The sequence below is a fragment of the Toxorhynchites rutilus genome, chromosome 3, assembly GCF_029784135.1.
Source record: "Toxorhynchites rutilus septentrionalis strain SRP chromosome 3, ASM2978413v1, whole genome shotgun sequence".
NCBI classification, from domain to species: domain Eukaryota; kingdom Metazoa; phylum Arthropoda; class Insecta; order Diptera; family Culicidae; genus Toxorhynchites; species Toxorhynchites rutilus.
The window spans coordinates 242,208,078-242,234,083 of record NC_073746.1 but is presented as its reverse complement, the minus strand read 5'-3'; the positions used below and the strand labels follow the sequence as shown (position 1 = coordinate 242,234,083).

Genomic DNA, 26,006 nt, shown 5'->3' with positions numbered 1-26,006 from the left:
ATTCTATAACAAAATAATAAGAATGTAGAATGTAGAATAAAATTGGATATATCTAATGAAATTGATGTTTCTGTTTACCTAGAAATCGACACAAACTTTCCGAACATCTTAATAACAGCTATCCTGATTTCCTCCTGATTTTTATTTTCATTTTTCCTGATTTTCGATAATTATAGTAATTACAACCCTGCTGACAACTAAAGCGTGATTCGTAACAAGTGTCAAAGTAAATTAGGTAAAAAATTGCATTTCACTGCTCAAGCGTAATCGCTATTAGGATTTGCGTGAAATTATATTCGAAAAGTAACCACCACACCAAATTTTCGATTTGAGTAAACATTTCATACACTTTTTCCCATTTTTATGTTTTTAAAATGAAAATTTAACCACTTGAAAATCATCCTTCTGAAACTACAATGGATCAATTGACCATGAATAAAACATTAAAGGGACAATTTCGGAAAAAAATTACTTCTATTTTCTATTTTTCAATGTTTCTATTTCGAACAAAAAAAAAATTGTACATGATGAATAAGTAAAATTCACTAACGCTTTACCAACAGAATTAAATCCATAATCGGAAAAAATAACGCCATACAATTCTAAAACAGACATCGAAACATCTCTTATGATCTAATTCAGCCAATTGCACACAAAAATAAAATGCAATAATTCGAGAAATGGAAAATAACTCAACAATGAGTAAAAAAGCTAATATCATGGGAATACATCTATGCACAATGTAATATTCAAATTAAGTTCTAATTATGTTTTTCTACTAGAGTAATAATTCAATCAGCGAATTGTGTTTCTCCTAATTCGGCATGGCGGAATGCTTCGATACGTTTTTATTTGCTTAGTTTCGCAGTCTCGCAACATTTCTAAGCTAATCACTTACCTGTTCTTCTAATAATGTTTGGACGATTTCCGGGACCCAGCGGCCGAACCGGACGGTGTCCCGATACGTATCGTGGAACCGTCCTCCCCGCTGGCCACCATCACGTGTTTGGTCATACTGTCGGTTTGGAACATCACCCTCAGCAGATGATCTATGAGTATGAGCAGGAGACGGGTGTTAAGCTTTTTGTTTTGTAGCATCTGAAAGAAGTTCAACAGTCCGGTGTTGCACGTTACCGATCCGACCACGTGCTTCAGATCGTCGGACAGCAGTGCGAACAGGGCGATCTTGGCGGCCAGCTTGGTGCGTAGTTTGGTGCTGTCCTCGCGTAGAGGTGGATTGGGATTGAACCGGTCGCCCTCCGGCCAAACGTTGTTCCTACAAGCAAAAGATGAATGTCGAACCAATGCAGAAAAAATCGGTGAGAGCAGTCTACTTACAGAACGGCCGACAGGACTGTTTCCACCTTATCCGCCGACAGTAGCGAGCTAGCGAGTTGTACTATCTTCTTATTTGTCGCGTGGCTAACCCACGGAGCTCCCAGCAATCGATTGATCAAACCTCTTCTCAACCATTGGGACTTGTTCTGCAGATCAAACACTTCATCGAGTAGGTTCAGGGCCGATGCCAGTGCCGGGTACTCCGACTGTTTCAACTCCAGGGTGGGAATGTCTTGTATGTCGTAGAAAGTTCGTTCCTTCAACGGTCCTTTACCGAGGAACATACGCGAAATGCCGCCAACCAGCGTGTCCGGCATGTTTCTTATTTTACTCATGCCCGATTTGAAGCTTTCAATCTAGAAATATATCATTATTCGTGATCCAAGGAACTGAGATTATTGTGAGAAGATTGCCTTACCGTTTTCACCACAGCTCCACCATGCATTTTTCGATCGTCCGTATCCGGTTCCAGGAAATTCCTCACGATGGCACGCATTTCATCATTTTGCTCCGCTTTGACACATATCTCTTGCAAGAATAGATTCAGGATCTCCATTCGATGTTCCAAAACTGCTCGTTGCGTATTCTGGAAGGTTTTCTTCGCCGGGAAGGGCACTTTCGACAGAGCGGGAAACCTTTTCACCAACAGTTTCTTCAACTCCAAAAACTTTGAATAGCGCCGATAGATGTGCCAACTCTTGTGCTCGTTGTCCTCGATGATCCCCACCTGAATCGCATAGACCGCATAGTGACCCTCACAGTGGATCGCTGTGTTGATGATTTTGGCGGATAGTTTCTGCTTTAGTGCTAATGTTTCCTCTGCACGGTTCTCTATATGTATTTCAACCGGTGGTTGCTGGGTTGATGTCTCATTGGTTGATAAAGTCGCAGGAGATACTATGCTACACGGCATAGCGAGCTCATTGCCCGAGTCATTACTACTAGAGCAGTCGGAAGATTTCAGCTGCTCTGCGTTAATATCGTTAATGGTTGTGAACATCCCCGTGCAGTCGCTATGGGAACGGGCATGCTTTACATTCGCTACCGCTGGAAGAAGATTGACATCTGCAATCGCCATCCGCTTGGTAGATGCTTGAGCCGTACCAACGGTTCTCACATCGTATTCTTCTTTGATGTTACTGTGAAATAAATCGCTTGACGGCGCGGTTCCCATGTCATCGTCATCCGTTTCGTCGAATCGCACATCCCCCGAGTTGGTATCACTCAAGCTATCAACTTGGCTGGAAATTCCCAAATGTTCCAACGATGGCAACTCACTCTCCTGGGTGTTGCTGAAGTCCAGCTCCCGTAGCAGCTGCTTGTAGGCCGAACTTTGGTAGAAATTGTTCAGGAAGACTTCCTCGTTCTTCTGCTTCTCGTATACATATTTGCAGATCGAGTCAAACCATGTGTTCTCCGGCTGGATAGACGTATCTCGGACGCGTATGGCGAGTGCCTCGATTAGACCGGGATCGATGCTCAGACAGTTCGTCGATTTGGGAACCAAATACTAAAGAAAAAATTACAATAAATCAGATTTTACACACATACAATTAGTGTTGATGAATATTTGATCAACGTCTGTTGAATGTTTTTGTTCTTTGGCGAAATGTGCGTTGAAAACATCAACAAACAGCATAAAAGGAATTATGCTCGGGATGATGGGCTTGAGAAAACACACTTGAATTTTGCACCATGATAATGCACCAGCTCATCGATCGATCATTGTAAACGAATTTTTGACAAAAAATTGTACGAAAGTGATTCAACAAGCACCGTACTCTTTAGATGGGAACCCGTGTAATCTTTTCATTTTTTCCGAAACTCAAATTACCGCTTCGTGGGACCCGTTTTGACAGGAAATTCCTGGATAAAGCTATAAAAAGTATTTTTTGTTCGTTGGAAAAAATGTATTGTTTCAGAAGGTCGTATTTTGAAGGCGATAAATTAGAAATTGATGATATTTTTTTTATTAATCCGTTTATTTTTTCAGGCTCAGTTACATAAGTTTAAAGGAGCCAAACACTTAACTATATTTCAACTAGCATATATTAACATGTTGTTTCCTTAATTTAAAATTTGACAGAATGTAATAAGAGTACCGGTAAGACGGAGCAACGTCTGGAGACCCATTTCAGCGCTTCCAAGTATGTTTTGATAGGTTTCGCGACATGCGACCGAGCATTGTTGTGCTGCAAAATAGTTTTTATCGTGTCTCTGCTCGTATTGTGGCCGTCTTTCCTTTCCCCTGTAATGGTTTCATTCGGTTTTAGCAGTTCATAATACACCATACCCAGCTGGTCCCACCAAATAGACAGCATAACCTTCTGGCCGTGAATATTCCGCGCAGCCGTCGATGTTGATGCATGGCCGGGGTATCTATACGTTGCCCAACGTTAAGGATTGTCGTAATGGACCCACTTTCCATCGCCAGTAACGATTTGATGCAAAAAAACCTTTCTTTTATGTCGTTGGAGCAGTTGTTCGCACGTGAAAAAAGCGGCGTTCGACGTCTCGGGGCTTTATTTCATACGGCACCCAATATCCTATCTTTCGGATCATTCCTATTGCTTTTAAATGATCTGATATAGTTTGCTGAGCTACTCCACGTCTGACACATTTTCTCAGCTGGAGCATGGTCACCATAAACTTCCACCAAATGCGATGACTTTTCGCAGCTTTTTCTTCATATTGAAGTAATAAAGTAACACTCCCCACAAAAACAATCTCGTTGGTACGGAATTCGACATATTCGAAGTGGCAAAAAACTATGTTGTTTACGCTTCAACCTTTTGACATATACTGAAAAAGACGCGCAATGTTGGGTAGCTGGTTCGATGCCAATACGCAGGACCCTATCCTGCGTTTCGTCGACCTGGGACTGTCGCGGTTTTCCTTCCTGGGTTTATAATTTGGGGGGTGAGTAACCACCAAATAAACACAGCACCAACTTGAATATGCACTACAGTCTGTTTATTTATAATTCACAACTCATATATTTACAATTCATTCACATTTATATTATTTACAGGTAATTTTAATATGACATAAATAATTTGACCGTTCCAATGGCCGTTTCTTCCAACTCTGTTTTTTATAAACCTTCTATTTTTCATCTTCTTTTTTGTTTCTTATGATTTCTTGTTTGTCTTCCTTTCTCCTATCTCTTTCTCTCTTTGTTTTGTATCATGGTTTTTTTGTGTTGGTAAATTTTAGGTTTCCAAAGCCAACGAAGGTCACCCATGCATCAAATCATAAAAGTGGGGGTTTACCGAATGTAAAATATTCTCGGATTGTTCAGTAACCAACATTCTCGCCCGCGCTGAAATTACTTAATTTCTGAAATGATAAATAAACCTCTCGCATACTGGATTGGCAGCTCTCCTAAATTTTCCTTGATGATATTTCTAAACCTTTTATCCCTTTTGTATTCCATTTCTCAATTATCGCATTTCCTTCCTAATTTCCCGATTATTGCATTTATCAAATCTTCAAATTGCCCAATCCTGGTAATTCCTTTTTACCATTCTGATTTCATCCCAAGTTCCTTCTAAAATCTTGCTCTCTTGGCAGCACAGGATTCTTCAAAATTTCTCAAATTCATCGTGGTGAATCTACTCCATGAAGGCTTATCTGTTGATTTTAGGTTCAATAATTCTCTCCTATTGGTATAGTTAAATTTTGATGTGCGGATATTGCGTCGTTTGTTTGACCCATCCTTGATAAATCTTTTATCAAAGTTTAATCCTTTGGATGTTGTGGAAATATTACAACATTCTACGCGAGTAGTGCTTGGTATACTAAAAGTCCCTGCAATCACCCATCCGAATACCGAGTCTGTCAGCTCTGGTAATCCGTTCCCGATATAAAATTGACTTCCCGATTTGAAAAATTTGTTGAAATGTTGTATTCCGAGAATCAGGTCTATCGGTTTTGATCTCGAAAATGCTGGATCTGCCAATTTCAAGCCCCTTGGTATTTTCCAATTTCTTACAAATATGTTTGAAGTTGGTAGATTGCCTGTCACCTTATCAAGCAATCGGAATTCCATCTCACACGAAAATCCTTCTACTCTCGATCTAATATTTGCCGTAACCTTTTGTTTTACCCTTTTATTTGTTTTGCCAACGCCGATAACCGATGCTTCTGCTGGAACCCTTTGGAGTCTCATGAGGTGACAAAACTGTTCTGACATGAAGTTGTCCTCAGATCCCGAATCTAGCAATGCTCTTGCTGGATAAGTGATCCCTTTATCATCTTCCACAAGAATGACAGCCGTTGCTAGTATAACCGATGATTCCTTGGTTGATATTGTGTTTGATGAAACTATTGCAGAAATGTTCGAATGTTCACCATTTGATTCCATTCCAGCTCCCCTAATTTCTGGTGAAATATTCCCTTGGTTTGATGACCTCTTCACTGCACAATATTGAGGTTTGAAGCATATCAATGTATGGTGTTTCTCCATGCAATTCCGGCATGCATATCGCGAGTTACAGTCGGTTGCTTGGTGTCCCCTCCGGAAGCAATTCCGACATAGCGAAAGGGTACGGATCAAATTATCACGAGCGGATATTGTCATCTGTTGGAACTTCGGACATTGGTAAAGGAGATGGAAACCTGGACAAACTACACATTGTTCCCTGGACGATATCAATGCGTTATGGCTAGTTTTGGCTAAAGGTATTTTCCCCTTGAATTGTTGTGAATAATCCTGATTCGCCTCGACGGATTCTTCGGGAAGTGAACTAAGCACCCTTATTCTCCTCTGTAGGAATTCCGTTAAATCTTCGATCGTATTATGCTCCTTTGGAGTAGAATGCTCCTCCCAGCTTCTGCGTGTAGTTGGATCCATTCTCGAACACAACACATCCAGTAGCAATAAATCCTTGTAATCGGCTGGTTGTACTAGTTGATCCAAAGTTTTAACGATACTCTCAAAAGCTTCTAAAAGTGACTGCAGTTCGGCTACCGACTCTCTTGTAACGCTTGGTAAATTAAAAAGTGCCTGCACCTGCCTACGCTTGAGCATCTTGCTATCATTATAGCGTTTCATTAACGCATCCCACGCTATCTGGTAATTCGCTTTGGTGATTGCGAGCGAGTCTATCAAAGACCTAGCTTCTCCTACTAAGCACCCCTTTAAATAGTGGAGTTTTTCTACATCTGGTAAGTCTGTTTTGCAATGAATCAATGACAAATACAGATCCCTAAAGCTCAACCACTCATCAATGTTGCCATCGAAGGTCTGCAACTTGATTTGTGGGAGTCTAACGTGCTCATGGATTGGTTGTTGGTTGGTAATTGAAAGGTTCAACTTCTTCTCTGGCTCCTTGACCTTCTCAAGTAGCAAAGATTTCGCCCTGTAATAACGATCGCCAAATTCCGATCGTTTCCTGGAGTAGGTTTCGTCATCGTCATTGAAATCTTCGTGCATCTCGATCTCCATTGTTGTGTCGTTGAGCTGATCCCATAATTCGTCCAATTTCTCTATACGAACTGTCGCTGCAGTCGCTGGAGTGTCATCATCCATCGAGTCGACAAAACGGCAAATATCGTCGAACATTCCCAATAGAGCCTTCAACCTCGTTTGAAGCGCCTTGAGTGAAGTATTCCGCGTGATTGGTGCCATAATTCCCAAAGTTGTTTCGTAGGATAGGAAATACAAATTATGTAGTACTCAAAAACACCAGCCACGGCTGGGCATATACTGTGAACTGACCTACGGAATAATTGTTGGTTCTAGTATCCAAAAGCAGTGTGCCGGCTGATCATCGGAATCACATCTGCTGCTCCTCATTAGTAAAACGTGTAATTTTCAAATTCGAGTACCCCTCGGTTACACGTTCCACAAAAATTCAATCGAATGCTAAACCAATACCAGTGTGCAAGATGGAAAACGTGGGTGTAGTAAACAATAACAAACTCCAGCTTCGGCTGGACATATACAGTTCATAAACTGACCTTAACAAGAATAAGGGATTCGATGTGCGGTGATTTCTACGGTAAGCGGTGCGATTAACCGGTGTTACGATGTGATTTCGTACTTTGGTCCTCAGTGATGACAAAATAGTGCGATGACATCCGTTGGCCATATGATTTTGCCTTCGGCTGTGTTTGTGTTGTTTCTCCGATGGTGATATATAAATAAACAGTTGGTGTAGATTTTGCCAAAATGTCTCAGCAGCGGCTGGACATATCTCGTGTATATATTTACCTGGACAAACCAGGAATTGAAGCCGACGAAATGTTCTGTGATGCCACAGTGTACCGTATGTGTTGTGCCAACCCGTATTTTGACATTGATTCCCAGCGAAATGATTGATCGCGATTGCCCTGGATGGTGTGCGTGCGTGGATCCCGTATTGTTTCTGGAGAACCAGGAATTGCACCCGGTGTTATGATGAATCAATGTATCGGTTGTGATCAAGTATGCTCGATGGATTGGATATGCCTTTGTTTTCGTTGATCACGTGATGTTGTTCGATGACCCCAAATGTTGTTTGTTTATATCTCATATCTTTGTTTGCATATCATTTCCTCTGGTAATTTATAAGGTAATTGATGATATAGTGATCAAACTAGTAAACAAACCGAGCCGTATTCGGTTGTGTGATGTGAGTTCCTCAGCGGTTGTTGGATGATTTTAATGAAGAATCGCTTTTGGTTGTGTGTGTTGATTCCGTTGTTTCTCGAGTTGTGAAATGTAAATAAACGCGTGGTGTAGATAACAATAATTATCCCAGCATCGGCTGGACATAAACTATTTGTTTATTTACCTGGACAACCAGGATTTTGAACCTGGTGTTGAAGTTGAAGTGTAGAATCGAGTGTTTTTGATATGTTCCTTTCCTGTTGCCTTCGGTCGGAATTACTGTAGTGCGAGTCAGTATGATGTGGATTGGATATTATTGATGCCAGTTATTGGTTGGTGGTGCAGTGGAATTCAGTTGAGTTGGTTGTGATGGCGGATCTTCGGTTGTGTCGTAGAATAAACAATGGCGAATCCCCAATTCGCTGTTGTATTGGCCCAAGTGATGGCGGATTTTCCTTTTCGGTTGATATAATTTGGCTGCTGAATCCTTTCCGTTTATCCGGTTCGAAGGACCAATGTTGGGTAGCTGGTTCGATGCCAATACGCAGGACCCTATCCTGCGTTTCGTCGACCTGGGACTGTCGCGGTTTTCCTTCCTGGGTTTATAATTTGGGGGGTGAGTAACCACCAAATAAACACAGCACCAACTTGAATATGCACTACAGTCTGTTTATTTATAATTCACAACTCATATATTTACAATTCATTCACATTTATATTATTTACAGGTAATTTTAATATGACATAAATAATTTGACCGTTCCAATGGCCGTTTCTTCCAACTCTGTTTTTTATAAACCTTCTATTTTTCATCTTCTTTTTTGTTTCTTATGATTTCTTGTTTGTCTTCCTTTCTCCTATCTCTTTCTCTCTTTGTTTTGTATCATGGTTTTTTTGTGTTGGTAAATTTTAGGTTTCCAAAGCCAACGAAGGTCACCCATGCATCAAATCATAAAAGTGGGGGTTTACCGAATGTAAAATATTCTCGGATTGTTCAGTAACCAACACGCAATGACAGGCCGGAATTGGAATGTTCAATGCTTTAATATTTTTTAAGAGACTGAGATTACGTAGGAACTTGGGCTCCCAATAACCACTAAGCGAATTTCTCAAATACTGCGGAGATTTGGATACATCCAATATACTAAAACAAGGTGTCGTATCAAGAATCGAAATACAATTCCCTGATATTCCCTGATTTTCGGGTAATTTTCCAGAAAAATTCCAGATGTTTGTTTAGAAATCAAATTTACCACTAGTTCTGTGGTTTATTGGCAACTGTAAGAATATGGAAATGCTTCGAAAATACTATTAGAGCCCCCACAGATTGTATAGTTAGTGCAAAAAACCGACCCTACCTAGGATATAATCGCAAGGTTAACGTTGGACTACCATTGGCTTAGTAATCATTTGAGTGTACTGATTAAATTATTGGTTGAACCAGTGATTGAAAGAAAAATTACGTTCTTCGTTGCAAGTCTGACTTATAACATGATGCCTTGTTCATTTCATTCATTTATCGTGGATAAAAACACAAAATATACACAAAAATATATGAACAGAAGAATGGCTGAACGATCAATGAATTTATATTTACCTCTGAAGTTATTGCATCTCCCAAGCGTACGTATTTCTCGAACCGAAAATCTGCTTGACTAGATGAATTTCAGGCGCATAGTTTGGATTTTGACATGTAAGTTGAACACATATTATTCAATCAACGTTATCGACGTTATCGCAACAAATTGTTATCAATCATTTTGCCAAACGGTATACGTAGAAGTTCGGTGAGCTGATGACATGAAGGGATATCTTCCGATGCAGTCTTGAGTAACCGAAACAAAGCGTTGTGTTTGTACCGCTTTTGAAGTCCACACACACCTTGCGCACTTTGAATATATTTGCAATCAGGGCTCTGCATAGTCATAGTCAACTGAGGATAGTCAGCTGATTATCTGACTGACTTTTGATTATCTAGTAATGACTTTTGGCTTCTTCACGCAGTTTCTCCGCCAAAACGAGTAAACAGTCAGCCGGGCGTTTAGTCGCTATCTCCCCCTACCGACTCGACTATATAATTTCATTCTTCCCAGTCAAATTGTCCTCATTGCATTTTGAAGTGACTTCCCCCAAAACGAATTCGTTCCTCTCTTTCTCTCTCCCATGTACGTGTGCATGCATCGATGTTCGAGTTCAACATGGTTTGACACGTTGTTCTGCCATATAAATTATTTCTAGTGAATATTTTGGGTGTTAAATGAAACATATATAATGTATTGTAAACATGTTCGAATGTTCCAACGATCTATAAACTTGATCGAATGTGATCAACAAAACAGAACGAAAGAAAAGAATTGAACAAAAATGTGTATAGTGCACTGATATGTTTGATTTATTTCGTTCTATGGTTGTCTCGATGGAAAATACGCGCTTGCTTTTTTCAATATTGCTGTACATGAAATTGGAACAACGATACGTCAGACAACTTCAATGGAGCTGATATACCTGCCTATTTTGTGCGCAATTTTTCTTCGTTTTCATGTAATAGAGTCATAGAGTTCACATCGGTATTCTGAATAAATACAGACATATTTCATCCATATTCACGGACTTGCAAAAGTATTTAATGTTTTTCATCGAATTGCAGGTAATATGACTCAAAAAAAAAAACTCAAACTTTTTTTTATCGTTTCCCTTCCAAAGATTTCGGTTCGACACCTCGATCTCATTACCGTTTCATTAATTTCGATTCATTTGACGCAAGAGCTTCTTTCTTTTGGTGCTCCTTGTCTTCGTACTGGATATGGTTTTGAATCGTTTTCCAACCAATTATCAATCGCAATCAATAACGACTGGGTCTATGGAGGATGCGATTATCTAAAGACTTCTGCTTTTGCATTTTTGGTTCTTCTGAGGGCTGTTGATGCTAAATACTTCAAACTCGGAGATTTTGAAAAAGCATAGGCATAGGAAAAGCAACATGCACTGAAGTAAATGTACACAGAGAACCTGGCTAGTAAAATACACATTTTGTATAATTAACATTTCGATTACTGCAATAATTGAAATTCTAATCGAATTATTTATAGTAATAAAAAGTAGAAGGATCTGAGACTAGGGCACGGACGGAAGTTTGACGTAGGACTGTGATTGTTCAGACCACTTGGTTATTTTCAATGTAATTCTTATCATTATTCAGAAATATGTTAGTTTAATTTTTTTGAAACTTTAAATAGTAGCCCTGAAAAAAACCGTTTGTTGTATGTACTCAAACGGTTTGTAACAAACAAAGAAAGACAATAAGCTTCTGGTAGGTAGTTCAACTTAGTGCTCCCGTGGCCGAGTGGTTAGCGTCATAACTAACATGCCGGGTGTTCGGGTTCGATTCCCGTTCTGGTCGGGGGAATTTTTCGTCAAAGAAATTTCCTCCGACTTGCACTGTGATCACGCGTATTCTAGAGCTTGCCATTCAGAATGCATTCAAGGCGTGTTATTTGGCATAGAAATCTCAACTAAGTACTAATAAAAAATGACGCAAGTAATACTACGCTGAGACGGCGAAGTTCCTCTAGGAACGTTAGTGCCATTGAAGAAGAAGAAGGTAGTTCAACTATCTAACTGAAAATGATTCATGAATATCAGTGGACACATAACAGGGTGGAGTGGTAGATGAAGTATATGTGAATCGGTAAACGAAAAAAAAATATCATATATCATGTTGAAAGTACACACGATTTCGTGATATTTTGAGGTAAAATACACATGAAATCATGAAGTTGCTTTATTTTTAATGGAAAGCTATGCCATTGTGATTTCCATTGTCTTATTCTTATATTTTTTTTCGGTGAAATAATGTTCGTTTGCAGCTATCACAATCATGTCGTATTGGTTCTACTGCTCAATCTATCATAGAAGGAATTGAGTCATTGAGAATTATGAGTATGGGTCATGAAGAATATTAATATTTCATTTCGTTTCATTTTCGTCTTTCATCTTGCATCTGATTACTTTCAGATCTTGCTAATTTGTTAGATAGAACGAATTATTAGACGTAATTTTGTGTTACATACAACACTCATGGGAACGAAGTTGGAAGAAAGAATGCATGATTCATGATTTATCTTCGCATCCGCTCGCAAAACATATCTGTTTTATTTGTTAAATTGCTTTATTATTTTCACTGTTGATGTCCCAGGCGAACATATATTGTAAGAACAATTCTGCGTAATATGTATTTGAAAACTCTTAATAAACGTTACATTTTTCGTAGAGTGACCCTCCTATATAGAAATCAAAAACGTCAAAAAATAATTTTTTTTTAGCGAAGAAATTCCCTGATATTCCCTGATTTGCAAGGTAGTCGACACCCTGTAAAAGACCATCTCGAATTCATCTTCTGGCTAGATTGGATTTCGCCATAAAACACATGACATGGAACAATGGATGGGATAAAGCGAGACATCAAGGTTTTGGACTGGCCAGCAAATAGTCTGGATCTAAATCCGACAGAGAATCTTTGAGAAATCCTCGCACGACGAGTGGAAAAGGAGTATGGAACAGTGCGGGAACTAGCAGCTACTGTGGGAGAAGCCTGGAGACTAATTCCTCCTGAAACGCGAGAGAATCTCGCCAATTCTACGCAGTACCGATTTTTTCAAACTGTTCGTAAGAATCGAAACTAATTTAAAATTGACTTACGTTTACCATTGAGATATCAATTAAATATCTGTTTTCATTATTGAAACAAAAGTGCGGTTAAACGAAGTTTCACCATAAAAACCAAATTTTTGTCTTCTATGTAGCCAAATAGAAATTTGTAATTGAAGACAATATTGTAATGAACTACGACGTGGAGAGCCAACATATGCAACTGATTCGGATTAACATTGTTCGTAGACTTACCAGAACATATGAATATGACTCTACATTTAAATTTTTCTCACTGTATATCTGATGGATGAATTTCACCAAACAATAAGGTGTTTAATTTTGAGCTTGTAAACCGACCGATCAAGAGTATCTTGAGTCTTCTTGCTCAACACTGGGTACAATTTTTATATAGGACTAGCTGTACCCTGCCACGCTTTGCTGTGGAACAGTGAGGTTACATGGTTGAGTTGATTTTTTTCATTTTTTTATGTTGTAACAACATTCCTAGATGTGTTTGGTTGTTTTGTATATCGTATCATAGTTTGAGCTCAGTCGGTTCCGTACTTTTCGAGTTTTTAACGCGCACACAAACGAACAGAAAACTTTTATATATATAGAATTAGATGAGGGGAATCGATAAATTTTAAATCACTCCGAAACACAATTTCAGTTCATGATTTTGTCAAACACGTGGGAAAAGATGTTTCCATCACATAGAACACATATTCATTGCTGAATAGTCGATTTTCATTAGAAGCTCAATTTCAGAAACGCACTCTGGTCATATATAAAATCATTTTTCTTCCAATTTTCCATTTTTTGACGTAGAACTACGTCTTTCATTAAGGGTGCCAAATCAGAAAACAGGTCACGTTTTTATGAAATAAAGTTAACGTTAATAACTATTTTTGCCGCGAAAGGATTTTGGCGATTTGCATACTAAACGAATTGGAAATTCCGTAAGATTTGTTTAATATGCTATACATTAGAATTCCCTGGTTTGTAAATGGTTAAAAATCATGAAAACTTTTAGCGTTTTCATTTTCCCATACATTTGCTTGTACATTTGTGTGCTTTCCCGAACAGAGCAGTCAGTAACGAGCAACTTATCGACGACCAACGGAGGGGAAGTCGTAGGATTTCAAGTCACCGTGAACAAAGAAAAAGTAGAAGAATGAAGGGGAATTTTTGCTTAGAGTATAAACAGTGGATCTCGCTGAGGCAAACATTCATTTGGCATCGGACTGTTGAGCAATCCAGTTCACTTTGCTTTCGCTGCGCTTCGATCTAAGATTGGACCCCACCAGTGGTAATCCAACTTGGATATCGTCGTGTGGTTTTTTCAGTTCGTTTTTGGCGTTATTTGTATCGTGTGTTTTTCTTTCCGCTTCCATTCTTTGTGTGGACACCGACTGGTCAACATCGTTGCTGGACGAGCTGGACGGCGAGGGATCGAGTGCCTTTCTCAAGGCAAGAGGGTGGAGGTGGTAGCGCTGGAGTAAATAGAGTAGAGTTTTCAAAGGGTCTTTCTCAAGGCTAGAGACGAATGAACTGCAAAAGTTTAAAGTCTCTATAATACAAGACCTTTCTTCCTTCCTTCCTTTCCGCGTCATAAATTGGACACTTCGCGTAGTCTGTGATGAGCAAGAAGAAGAGGAAGGCAGGCTCGAGCCCTGCAAAAAAACGAACGCATTGCCAGGGGCAATAAAATTTCGAGGTAAGCGTCATCTAACGATGCACGCGATGTTGGTGCAGTGAAAAGCGCTCGCACTGAACGAGCCTTCGCGAGTGTGACACCGCATCGAACAACAGCGAAGTAGGCGATTTCGGCGCGTCGGTCGAACATGTAAACGCCGTTACACAGGCAGCAACCAAATCAAGCTCTTCCCGCTGGTGGTGAAGGCGGTCGCTCTTGACAAACTAATCAGCGAATTCGCTTCGAAGGGTGTTACAGCAGGGTACAAGCTGTGTGGCATAATTCAGTCTTTTTCCAGGCAGTTAACATTGTTTGTTTTCCGTCATCATAAGGGCTTCGTTGGTGCCTTTGAGGATGCATCAATGCATTAAACTGACGTTATGGCGAAGCAGACGTTAAGATTGTCTGCAAACGCCAAAGCGTTATAAAATGATATCCGAAGATATAAACAAGCGACTTATATAAAATAACAGCGTAGTTCTACGTCAACAATGCGGTCGTATCTTGGACTAAACCTCCTGTAATTTTTTATGCCATAATAACACTTTTTGAAGTGGATTGTATATTCTGTCCAACTTTGAGCTCAATCGGTTCCGCACTTTTCGAGTTTTTGACGCGTACACAAACGAACAGAACATTTTTATATTATATATAGAGATGTATAGAAAAATATAACATGAAAAAAATAGAAAGAAACTAGAATCGCGTCTCTACGTCCCATATTGTCTAGTGGTTAGGATATCCGGCTTTCACCCGGGTTCGATTCCCGGCAAACATATATCTGAACTATTTCAAAACCATGGAATGGATTTTTGAGAAACAACATACATACAGCATTCAATGTAATTTGCAGAAATACATTTAATTTAGTTTCTAAAAACTACCTCTTGATAAAGATGGTTCGCTTTGTCTCTTATTATACGCATCAACTCTTCACGTTCTATCCTCGATTTGTTGACTTGCATCTCCGAGTAACTCTGACTTGTTGTAATCTTCCACTCTAAAAAATTAAAACCAACATTACATTCAATATTAAACTATGATCTCTTACGTGTAAAAAACAGGAAGTGGGTTATATCTATGGTATAACCGCAAGGGTGACGTAGGACTATCGTTGATTTAGAGATCATTTGTATGAAGTTGAATCTGAATTCATTCTGAATGAATGAATATTTGGAGAACTTCGAAAACGAGAGCGTTACGTTGGAGGCACAAGGTTTTATGCATCCAATATTGGATACGGAAATATCCTACTGATGGGGAAGAATAATCTTCAGAAGCTATCCTGTTGATTGCGATTGATTGAAAAATCACAAAACCTAATGTATTTGGTCACAGTGTTACATGGATAGAAAACATTAAAATAAACTCTTTCATATGAATGTAATTTTAAATTCCCAAAGGAACTGGCAGATTATTTTCAGTAACGATTAGATATTTCCACATTTTCCTCGATACTGGAAGCCCACCAGTGGTTAATGCTAACTCGATAACCATCTGTTAATAGCACTTGATTGAAACATATTTGGTCACAGTGTTACATGGATAGAAAACATTCAAATAAACTCTTTCACATGAATGTATTTTTAAATTCCTAGAGGAACTGGCAGATTATTTTCCGGATCTTTCTCGATCCAAACGGAAAAAAATCCGTGCGTGTATGTGTGTGTGTGTGTAGCGGCTGATTCGAGATCTTCCCGGGGAACCGTTTGTAGCATCACTCTCCTCCTGATGGATTCCCTTCTGGCCTAAGGTGCACAAACAGGCTCTTGGTGACACCGTTCATCCGCGCTTTCATGATAAATGAAGAGCTTCACTACAACAGCGACAACATGCTCCAATCGCTGTTCAATTACAACTGAGTGGATTTCCGAGCGGCGCTCGCTTATATACCGATTGGTGATTTCAATAGCCTATTTTGAAAGCAAATTTAAGACTATTGAAACAAGTTTTTGGATCAGAAAGTAACAAGTATAGAACGCGTAGACATTTTATCTTTCGAATGAAGTGTTTATCATACCATTTCGTTCAGTTGTTTAGGAGCTATTAACACTCAAAATCTCGGTCTCCGGCGTAACGCTTTCGTTTTCGAAACTTTGATTTTACACCCCGGTATAGAAATGAAAGACGTAGTCCTACGTCAAAAAAACCACACTTACCCTGTGCGGTTAGGTAAAATATCACATATTTCTGCAAGTTCAATACACTGAGATAATCCAGATAGTACGAAACGGCAAGCTCCTTCCGTAAGATGTCGTCCAGACTTAGCAACGGCAGATTGGACGTCGTTTTATCTTTCTCACTCCGGCCAGGGTCGTTTTTGTTACTCTGTAAATGGCTGATGCGCAAATCGATCAACTTCTGGGCATACTTCAGACTGGCCAGCTCCGAGCTGCAGTTGGAATCCTTATGTTTAGCGTCCATTTCTTTGGTAATAAGCTGCCGGCAGGCACGCAACTCGGACAGATCGTTCGACTGGCGAATCATTTTCAGCAGAAATTCTCCGCTGGGAGGTTCTTTGGTAAAGTGTTTGGCGATTTGCAGATTAATGAAGTCAGGATCGGTTAGCATATTGACCATTGGTTTAATTATATTATTCGTCAGAATGTTGCACAGGAGCGAGCGCAATGTTAGGCAGTTAAAATCTTCCTCCGGTAAGGTGAAATATAATACTGTTTCGGCGATACGTTTGAAGTACGCTGCAAATTGTTGAAAATCAGAACCAAATTTCTGTAAAACAGCAAACAATATCGTACTTACCGAGCATCGCTTCCTCGTCCATGCATTCCTGTTTATACACGTCGCTGAAGCCAAAGAATGAATTCAGCAACATAATCTCCGGATCGATCAGCGATTGCTCATCCGCCTTTCCACCATAGAATTTCGAATTGGCAACATTTTTCTGAAGGGCAGCGTTTCCCAAGTGCCACGTCAGATCCGTCTCGCTTTTGTTTCGCCGATGGCCGTTCCCTCGCTGATTTTTCTTCTGTGGGGAAAGCTTCTCGTGGATCTTAAGCCTCTTCAAATCGGCCCCACTGGGAGCCTTTGTGTTGTTGCTCACGTCTTGCGTGGCCAGTCGGTAGAATCGAGTGTGGCGTGCTAAGTCATCTATCACTTTGGTGGTCATAAGTGGAAGCAGCTCAGCCGATTTGATCCGCTGGCAAACCTTGAGCACGAGAGTTTCGATACTGCCACGGATGTTGGTATCGCTGAACTCGCGGCTATCCGAGACGACCGCGTACCACGACTCGATGAAGTCCCGTATGACGTAGTCCACGATGCTGTGAATAAGCTTGTCAACGCCCTTATGGCCGCTGAGGATTTTCTTTTTCTTCGGCGAGCCAGGAGGGGAGTCTCTGTGCAGGAGGACTTCCGGATGGGTGATGTACGATTTGAATGTAGCCAGGGGTGAGGATGCCATGGTGCTCGCGGTTACCTCTTCCCCTATCTGGAAAGCACCGGCTGCGGGAGAGAACGATTAGTACCAAATTATTTTGATTCCGAAAATCGAATTGTGGAAAATAATGTTATTTATTATTTGAAGGTCATTTCAAGTCAAAATGAAATTAGCAGTTTGGAAAAAATGATTTTGAAGGTAATTAATCACGTTTATGCCTCGTAAGACGTTTGAATTTGTCGTGTTCAAGAGTCCACGACACACAGTTCATTTTTTGCGTTGCGAGCGAATCATATCGGTAGTAACTATCGATTGAAAAAGTAAACTGTTTTAAGGAAGTTTTAAGGAAGATGACGTTTTGAAATGATTTAAAATATTCATTTCGAAGCGGCTGTCAGTAAAATAACATGTCGGGAATGGTTCAGCACTCCAAACTTATGTCAAAGATTTTCGAAGATTTAGATTAGATTAGGAATTATATTCAACAAAGCTAATTATTGGAACCAAGAAAAATGGCACGGTCATTTAAAGTGACTCAACGAGTCACTTTAAATGCGTTATAAGGCCATAGGATTGAGTCAACAAAACATGAAAATTGGTACCGTACGAGTGGAAGTCGAGGGTTGCCTGACGGCGTAACGGTGGAACCGAATACAAGGCAAATACGGAACTGGAAACGAAGAATTGATTATATGAAGTTTTTTCGGTCATGCTCCTATATCGCCCCAGCCAAATCAAGAAATCACCGCTCGAGGCCTACGTTCTACATTTGGAGAGATGGCTCGGCGTACTATATTATGAACTGTTGAACCTGACCATAGAATGAAAGAATCGGTTCTATAACACTGAGATTCCTCTCCTATTGATCAAAACTGGCCATTATTTAATCGATATTCGATACAACTGACGGTATCTACGAAACCGAAATTGTGTCTAATAGGCGGTTACAGTATCAGGACCATAAACTTCATTCACATTTAAAGCCGCCTGGCTTGCGGTTTCGGCTTTATAGATGTGAAATTGTGACATATGGTTTATTTTCTCTTTGCAGGTGTCTGTCTTTGAAGCACGCTCAAACGAAACTGAGTCAAGCTATTAACATGTTGACTGCCACGTCAGTCACCGGTGACTGACAGAATAACATATGATAATAAAGGTAACTAATATAAGCATATAAGTTTATAAGCATTCCCTTTTGAACAAAAATACCTTCCACTACGATAAGAAACGATGGCCCTAATACGTTTAAAAAATTCCATAGAGTCCCCGTAAAACCTTGGCACTCAACGTGTTAAAGACAGGTGGCAATGACGGGTGTCATAAAGGAAATGAACACAGGAAATGCTACAACCAAAAATCACTACAAGGATGACTACCTTGAACAGCTAGATAATCAGATAATCCAGAAGAAGTGATTCGGCTACTTCTATGGATGAAAAAACTAGTGGTATAACCTTTGATATAACCGCAAGGTTGACGTAGGACTAACGTTGATTGAGCAATAAATCTTAAACATCTCATTTTTCGAATAAAGTAATTATCATACCACTTCGTTTAGCTGGAAAAGAATTATTAACGCTCAAAGGGGGAATCGATTCCTCCTCGGAAAAACCAGCACAAACACAGGTTTTCGTGACAAACAAGATTATCCATTCCAAAATGTACAAGCATGAGAACCTGAAAAAAAAGCTATTCTTCCGTAGGGGAACTGCGGGTAATACGGATAGTGAGGATAATATGGACAGGTGATTGATTTGTATACTTACATTTTGAATTTTAGCTTTCTGTTAATGAGAACACCTTCTACATGTTATTCTATGATATTTAAACCCCCCTATGACAATGAGGGTCTGTCCGTTTACACTGCTGAAAATCACAATACAACTTCTAGGAGGAATAATTTGATTTTTTCATCATTTAACGGACAATCGTGATGGGTTCACACCTTGGTTGAATAAAATAATTCCTCTCACGAACGATAAACTTCTACGCTTCGTATAACACAAACCTGTCTATATTCCCTCCACTATATGTCCATATTACCCGCATTAAAAAAAAGTTCTACCTTGCTAGGTTTGTTTTAATTTCAGTAAAAAAACATTGAAAAAAAAATTTTGTAAAACATTTGGCCGATTAGGTTGAAAAACAGTATATTGAATTACAAGAAACTGCATTATTACCTGCCGTATTACCCCCACTTCCCCTAATCTATTTAAAAAAGGAACCTGCAAATTATCCACGATTCTACCTCACAGACTCGGATTGTTAATATAATTTATGATAAGAATACGTTTGACTTATGGGAATTGATTCCCACATTGTACGAACCGACGCCAGGATCCTCGATGTCCTCGCGTGCCGAGGTTTCGTTGCCATTAGTAGCTGAAAGAGAACTTGTTCCTTGTGCATCTTTTCGATTTGCGTGTTTCGAGATTCCGTATTTCTAAATTCGTTGTTCGTGGTTAGGATGGGTTTCGGTATGCTACCTTACCAGGGTCGCGATACCTACATCCTGCTGATGGGGCTGCCATCTTAAATGTAGCTGGCGGGATACAGCATTTCATTCTCAGACGCTCGCACCGAAACAGACGCTGTTTGGGCCGTTCCTCCTGGAGATCAGACGCACCGATTTTTTTTCTTTGGCTGAGACGCTTATGACCATGTTTACTCGCCTTTTATGAATCGTTAGGGGAGATTATGTAGAGTCCACTACGAATCTCCCGGCCCTAACTAACTCCTGCTGCTTGTTCGGGGTACTTATTCATTGTATTCGCACCTACCCTCCATATCTGGATGCCGTTTCGCTATCCACAATCTACGACCCGTCCGATCCCTTGCAGCTAGGCTAGCGTATTGATCCCTGTGAGAATCACTACGACACTCGGAGAACAAAGAGACATACAGGGAGGCAAGAGCTGCCGAAAATAGAGTCCACCGTCGGAAGAAGCGCGAGTACGAGGAGCAGGTGCTCGCCTGCGCAGAAGACAACTTTGCTAGAAACGACGTGTTGAGCTTCTATAGAACAGTCAACAGAGTCAGAAGCAGGAATTTCCCTGCCGGTGATGATGTATAATTACAAGGACGGCAACCTGCTTACTGAGAAACCGATGGTTGCAGCCAGGTGGAAGGACAACGTTCAGGCGCTATTGAACCTCCTTACCGTTCAATAGCGCCTGAAGATGAGCAAAACAAGAACAGGATGAGGATTATGAATGACGAACAAACTGTGGAGCCACCAACACAGGAGGAGGTTAAAAAGGCGATTAGTGAGCTGAAAAACGGCAATGCCGCTGGGAAAGATGATATCCCGGCCGAACTTCTAAAAGTGGGAAGCGAGCGATTGTACTATGCGATACACCAGATTATATTGAGGATCTGGGCGAATGAACAATAGCCGAACGACTGCTTGGAAGGCCTCATATGCCCAATCTACAAGAAGGGTCATCGACTCGATTGTAGCAACTATCGAGCATTACGTTGCTCAACGCTGCATACAGATTGAGACCGCTAATGGAATCCTTCTTTGGCGAATCCAGAAGAAGTGATTCGGCTACTTCTATGGATGAAAAAAACTAGTGGTATAACCTTTGATATAACCGCAAGGTTGACGTAGGACTAACGTTGATTGAGCAATAAATCTTAAACATCTCATTTTTCGAATAAAGTAATTATCATACCACTTCGTTTAGCTGGAAAAGAATTATTAACGCTCAAAGGGGGAATCGATTCCTCCTCGGAAAAACCAGCACAAACACAGGTTTTCGTGACAAACAAGATTATCCATTCCAAAATGTACAAGCATGAGAACCTGAAAAAAAAGCTATTCTTCCGTAGGGGAACTGCGGGTAATACGGACAGTGAGGGTAATATGGACAGGTGATTGATTTGTATACTTACATTTTGAATTTTAGCTTTCTGTTAATGAGAACACCTTCTACATGTTATTCTATGATATTTAAACCCCCCTATGACAATGAGGGTCTGTCCGTTTACACTGCTGAAAATCACAATACAACTTCTAGGAGGAATAATTTGATTTTTTCATCATTTAACGGACAATCGTGATGGGTTCACACCTTGGTTGAATAAAATAATTCCTCTCACGAACGATAAACTTCTACGCTTCGTATAACACAAACCTGTCTATATTCCCTCCACTATATGTCACTATATGACCCATCAAGAAGGGTCATCGACTCGATTGTAGCAACTATCGAGCATTACGTTGCTCAACGCTGCATACAGATTGAGACCGCTAATGGAATCCTTCTTTGGCGAATACCAGGCTGGTTTTCGACAGGGGCGTTCCACGACGGATCAAATGTTCACCCTGCGACAGATCCTCGACAAGTTCCGGGAGTATAACTCGCAGACTCACCATCTGTTTGTAGATTTTAAGGCGGCATACGACTCAGTGAAAAGAAACGAGCTGTGGCAGATTATGCTGGAACGCGGTTTTCCGACGAAACTAATTATGCTGAGTCGTATGACACAGGAAGGATCGAAGTATTGCGTGCGGATAGCTGGCGAGACATCAGTCGCGTTCGTAACGTTAGTAGACTGAAGCAGGGGGATGTGCTCTCCAACTTACTGTTCAACATAGCCCTTGAAGGAGCAGTACGAAGAGCAAACGTGCAAAAAACCGAGGTTGGGACTTATCACCAACTCTGCCAATACAAAGTACATGGTAGCTGGCAGGGAGCGTGGAGATTCCGGTGGTGTTGGTACTGAAGTGGAGATTGATGGGGATCGATTTAAAGTGGTTAATGAATTCGTTTATTTTGGTACGCCTGTGACTTGTGACAACGATATGAGCCGTGAAGTGAAACGACGAGTTGCAGCTGCGAACAGGGCCTTCTACGGATTACGTAATCAGCTAAGGTCCCGTAGTTTGCAAACTCACACAAAACTAGCGCTGTATAGGACGCTGATCCTCCCGGTGGCCCTTTAAGGACATGAAGCATGAAAACTGAAGGAAGCTGACCGATGAGTGCTCGGAGTTTTTGAGCGTAAAGTTCTGTGATCGATACTTGGCGGTAAATTGGCGTGTGGCGCAGGCGCAGGAATCGCGAGTTGTACCAGGTATGCAAACATGCTGATATAGTGAAGGTAATACAGCGTGACAGGCTGCAGTGGGCTGGACATGTATCCAGGATACCTAACGAGAGAGCCGCCAAAAATTTTTTCAGCAGAGAACCAGGAAGAGGCCGCCGACTTCGTGGTAGGCCTCGCACTCGGTAGATGTGCGCGGTGGAAGATGATGCACGATCTGCTGGTGTACGAGGTGACTGGAGAACGGCTGCCCAAGACAGACGAAGCTGGACATCTCTAATTCGTTAGGCCCTAAACCGATGAACGGTCCGTTGGTCAACAAAGTAAAGTAAAGTATGTTTCGAGGTAGATTGACGAATATTGACCATTCCGGTACCAGCAGAAAAACCAGGGTGAATCATAGTGTGATGCCTTTTATCTCATGTCCTGTAGTTAGTCTTGGGATTGCGATTGCTACAAAGTCGTTTAGTATTTACGAACTGTAATCGCTCATTAACTCTTCTATGCTAGTGCGAAAAATCGTAACTCGTACACTCACACACTGTGCGTAATATTGCTACTGTGTATTTTTACACGTTGTGGGTATTTATATAAAGAAAACATATATAATTGAATGAAAAAACTCCAGAAACTATTTTTTATTCAACTTCATTCAGTTTTAATAGTCATGTAATTTTTTTCAAAAATTCCGCTCGTATATGAAAAAATCTTGGGCTTCGAACTCCTTATCAATGTTTAAACTAGGGGCGTGCAATCCATCACATCATGGTGTACAGCTCAGATCAGCACAGCTCATCTAAAAGAGCTGTTCTTTATGATTGGATATGCACAAGTGATCTCATCACCAGGTGTTAAGGTGAACGCACCAAAAATTGGATGAATCTGTCCATTTGTTCAATGCATGTGTCAGGCATCTCAGAAGAAAGGGTACGTTACATTTGCAGATCCAACTCAACAACCAACTTACTTAGGATTGCAGGACCGCTTTTCTCCGTATTTTATAGTCGTTTGTAACAATATAGTTATTCACTATTGTTGGGCTGGAAGATAAATTCAATACGTATATGAAAAAAAAATCTTTTGTCAAACTCGGGCTGGCATGTTATCAGTATGACCCGTGACTGTAACTTGATTTTATCTGAAGTAAATTAAGGGAAATACTATGTATATCTGCCGTGTTACTACGCGCAGTTAAAAGTGCAGTTAAAAATATTGTATAAATGGTCAAGTTCCACAGTCTTTTCGAATTGTAAGCAATAAGAGCATTCCATATGTATAGTGATCTAAGCAATTTAATCATCCTTAAAACGTATAATCCTGTAATGAAAATTTCGAAATGTATGCTGAAGAAAGGTTTTTCATGTGATCAGAATTTCAAATGACAACTGCAAAGCAACATATGCCACTAATACGATTAGTAACGCACATTGTGATGAAGAATGAATTGAATTTCACAAGCTACATCTCTACGTAAGGATACTCACATTCTTTCTTGTTGTGCGGTTTATCTGCAGTCCATTCGCTGCTGTGGTGCGCAGTCGATCTTCCCTTGTCCGTGTGTATTTTAATATTTTCGAACGGTCTCCATCGGCTCATTCCCGGACGCTCCTCACTCATCGGCGACGGTTGCTTGCCTTGCTGTCCGGTGCCGGAGGCCGCCTTCGGTGGCCCTAGCGTGTTATCTAAAATAGTATTATCCTTTTGATGGAAGTGCAAATGTCCCTTATGCATGAGATGATCCGTGATCGAACCAGTACTCGATTTGCCCAAAAGAGTGCCACCGCCCGCACCGGTTGTTCCGGATCCAGCACGGCCCCCACTGCCGGAGCTTTCGTTTGTGCGTTTCTTGAAAAGTAGCTCAATACCGGCATCGAGCAGATTGCGCCGTTTGTTCTGATCCAAGGATGCGGAAGCGTGCAGCTTCGACCTCCTGGATTCAGTCTGTACTTTTATGTTGGGTGAGATTATTAGCATATTACTGGGCTTTTGATCGCATACTAGAGTTTAGCCGTTAGATAGACAGAGGGAATGTCGAGGGAAAGAGAGAAAAAGAATGTTTGATGTGGACGTGGGATGAAATAGTTTATCTTTATGTGCAAAATTCACAAACGAACACGAACAAATGGTATGAAACACACAACTATTATGAAGCCAAACTGATATGCTAACTCAAAATTTCGTTTGAAAAACAAAATTCGAATCAGAACTAAAATTTAAAAAGAAAAGTGTAACAAATTTTTCGACAGCACCTGTACAGGTAAACATGAGCGAGTAAAACGTAGCAAAACAAAAGACAACTCACGTTCCTGTTCCACTCTCAATAACATGCAACAGAGAACAAAAACTCAAACATTAAGCATGCAAAAGCAACAACGGATATAATAAACCAATTGTATTTCATTCATTCCCCTCGTCCATTTCACACTCACCAATGCTGAGCCCTAAAATTCGCGGTTCATCGAGTGGATTTTCCAGAAGACCACTGTCGAGAAACTTGTCCAAATCACCATGTTGAAGGTACAGGATGGTCAGAAACCTAAAATTGTACAATATTTACGACCTGACAGCTTCTAAAAGCAAATTCTTACGCACCCGACCACAAATCCGACGAGACCAATCAGGATTGCGACGAACCAAAACAGGCCGAAAATGTTAATGGAAACACCCACACTGAGCACGATCCAGCTGGCGTATTTGAACTCCATCTTTCCGGTGTCAGCCGCGCCCGTTGCTTTATCGCACTAAAGAACTACATTCATCATATTTGCCCAACTCAGGAACTGACACTTCGGGAAGAAAGAATAACTTTTCTCTGGAAATGCAAACGCAAATGATAAACAACACACCTTTCTAGGTGGATAATAAAACATTGAGTGGATTTAGAACGAATGTCAGATTTGACATTTCACAGAGCCGTGTGTACGCGACCAGTAAAACGAACAGCTGTCTACACTGTGCAGAGTGAAAATCGCTTTTTTGCTTTTGGCTGAGTACTCACTGGCTAACCAAATTGTTTCTTTGCAATAATCATGGATAAATTTTTGTCCACTTTTGGGTTTTCTCTTTCAATCGCTCAGTGTTACCGTTTAATTTGAACATTTTTAAGTAATTTCAAGAATATCAACCTTATTCTTGTTTTCATTCGAATCAAATACGTTCGAAGGTTTTGTCCGTTCGTATTCCTGTTTTCGCTCGAAACCATTCTATCCAATCGAACTTTCGAAAATTGTTCATTCGAAGAAATCGTACAGTTCCAAATTCTGTTCGAATGTGTATTT

General features: G+C 40.4%; 1 protein-coding gene across 4 annotated transcripts; it reads right to left on the bottom strand.

Moving 5' to 3' along the window:
* Window positions 1–514: 514 nt before the first annotated feature.
* On the bottom strand, window positions 515–25,601 carry LOC129775443 (sorting nexin-13-like). 4 transcript variants are annotated; one of them, XM_055780191.1, is made up of 9 exons: window positions 25,321–25,601; window positions 25,158–25,264; window positions 24,213–24,725; window positions 17,040–17,741; window positions 16,439–16,978; window positions 15,164–15,279; window positions 1,757–2,848; window positions 1,339–1,694; window positions 515–1,276 (listed from the first exon to the last, which is right to left on the bottom strand). In XM_055780191.1, exons 1-9 carry the CDS (start codon window positions 25,431–25,433, stop codon window positions 907–909), a joined length of 3,909 nt encoding a protein of 1,302 aa, XP_055636166.1. In that variant the 5' UTR covers window positions 25,434–25,601; the 3' UTR covers window positions 515–906. The 4 variants fall into 4 exon arrangements, with proteins under 4 accessions (XP_055636166.1, XP_055636167.1, XP_055636169.1 ...); XM_055780192.1 differs by having other exon boundaries at window positions 24,213–24,674; XM_055780193.1 differs by having other exon boundaries at window positions 516–1,276; window positions 24,213–24,410.
* Between the last annotated feature and the right edge of the window lie 405 nt (window positions 25,602–26,006).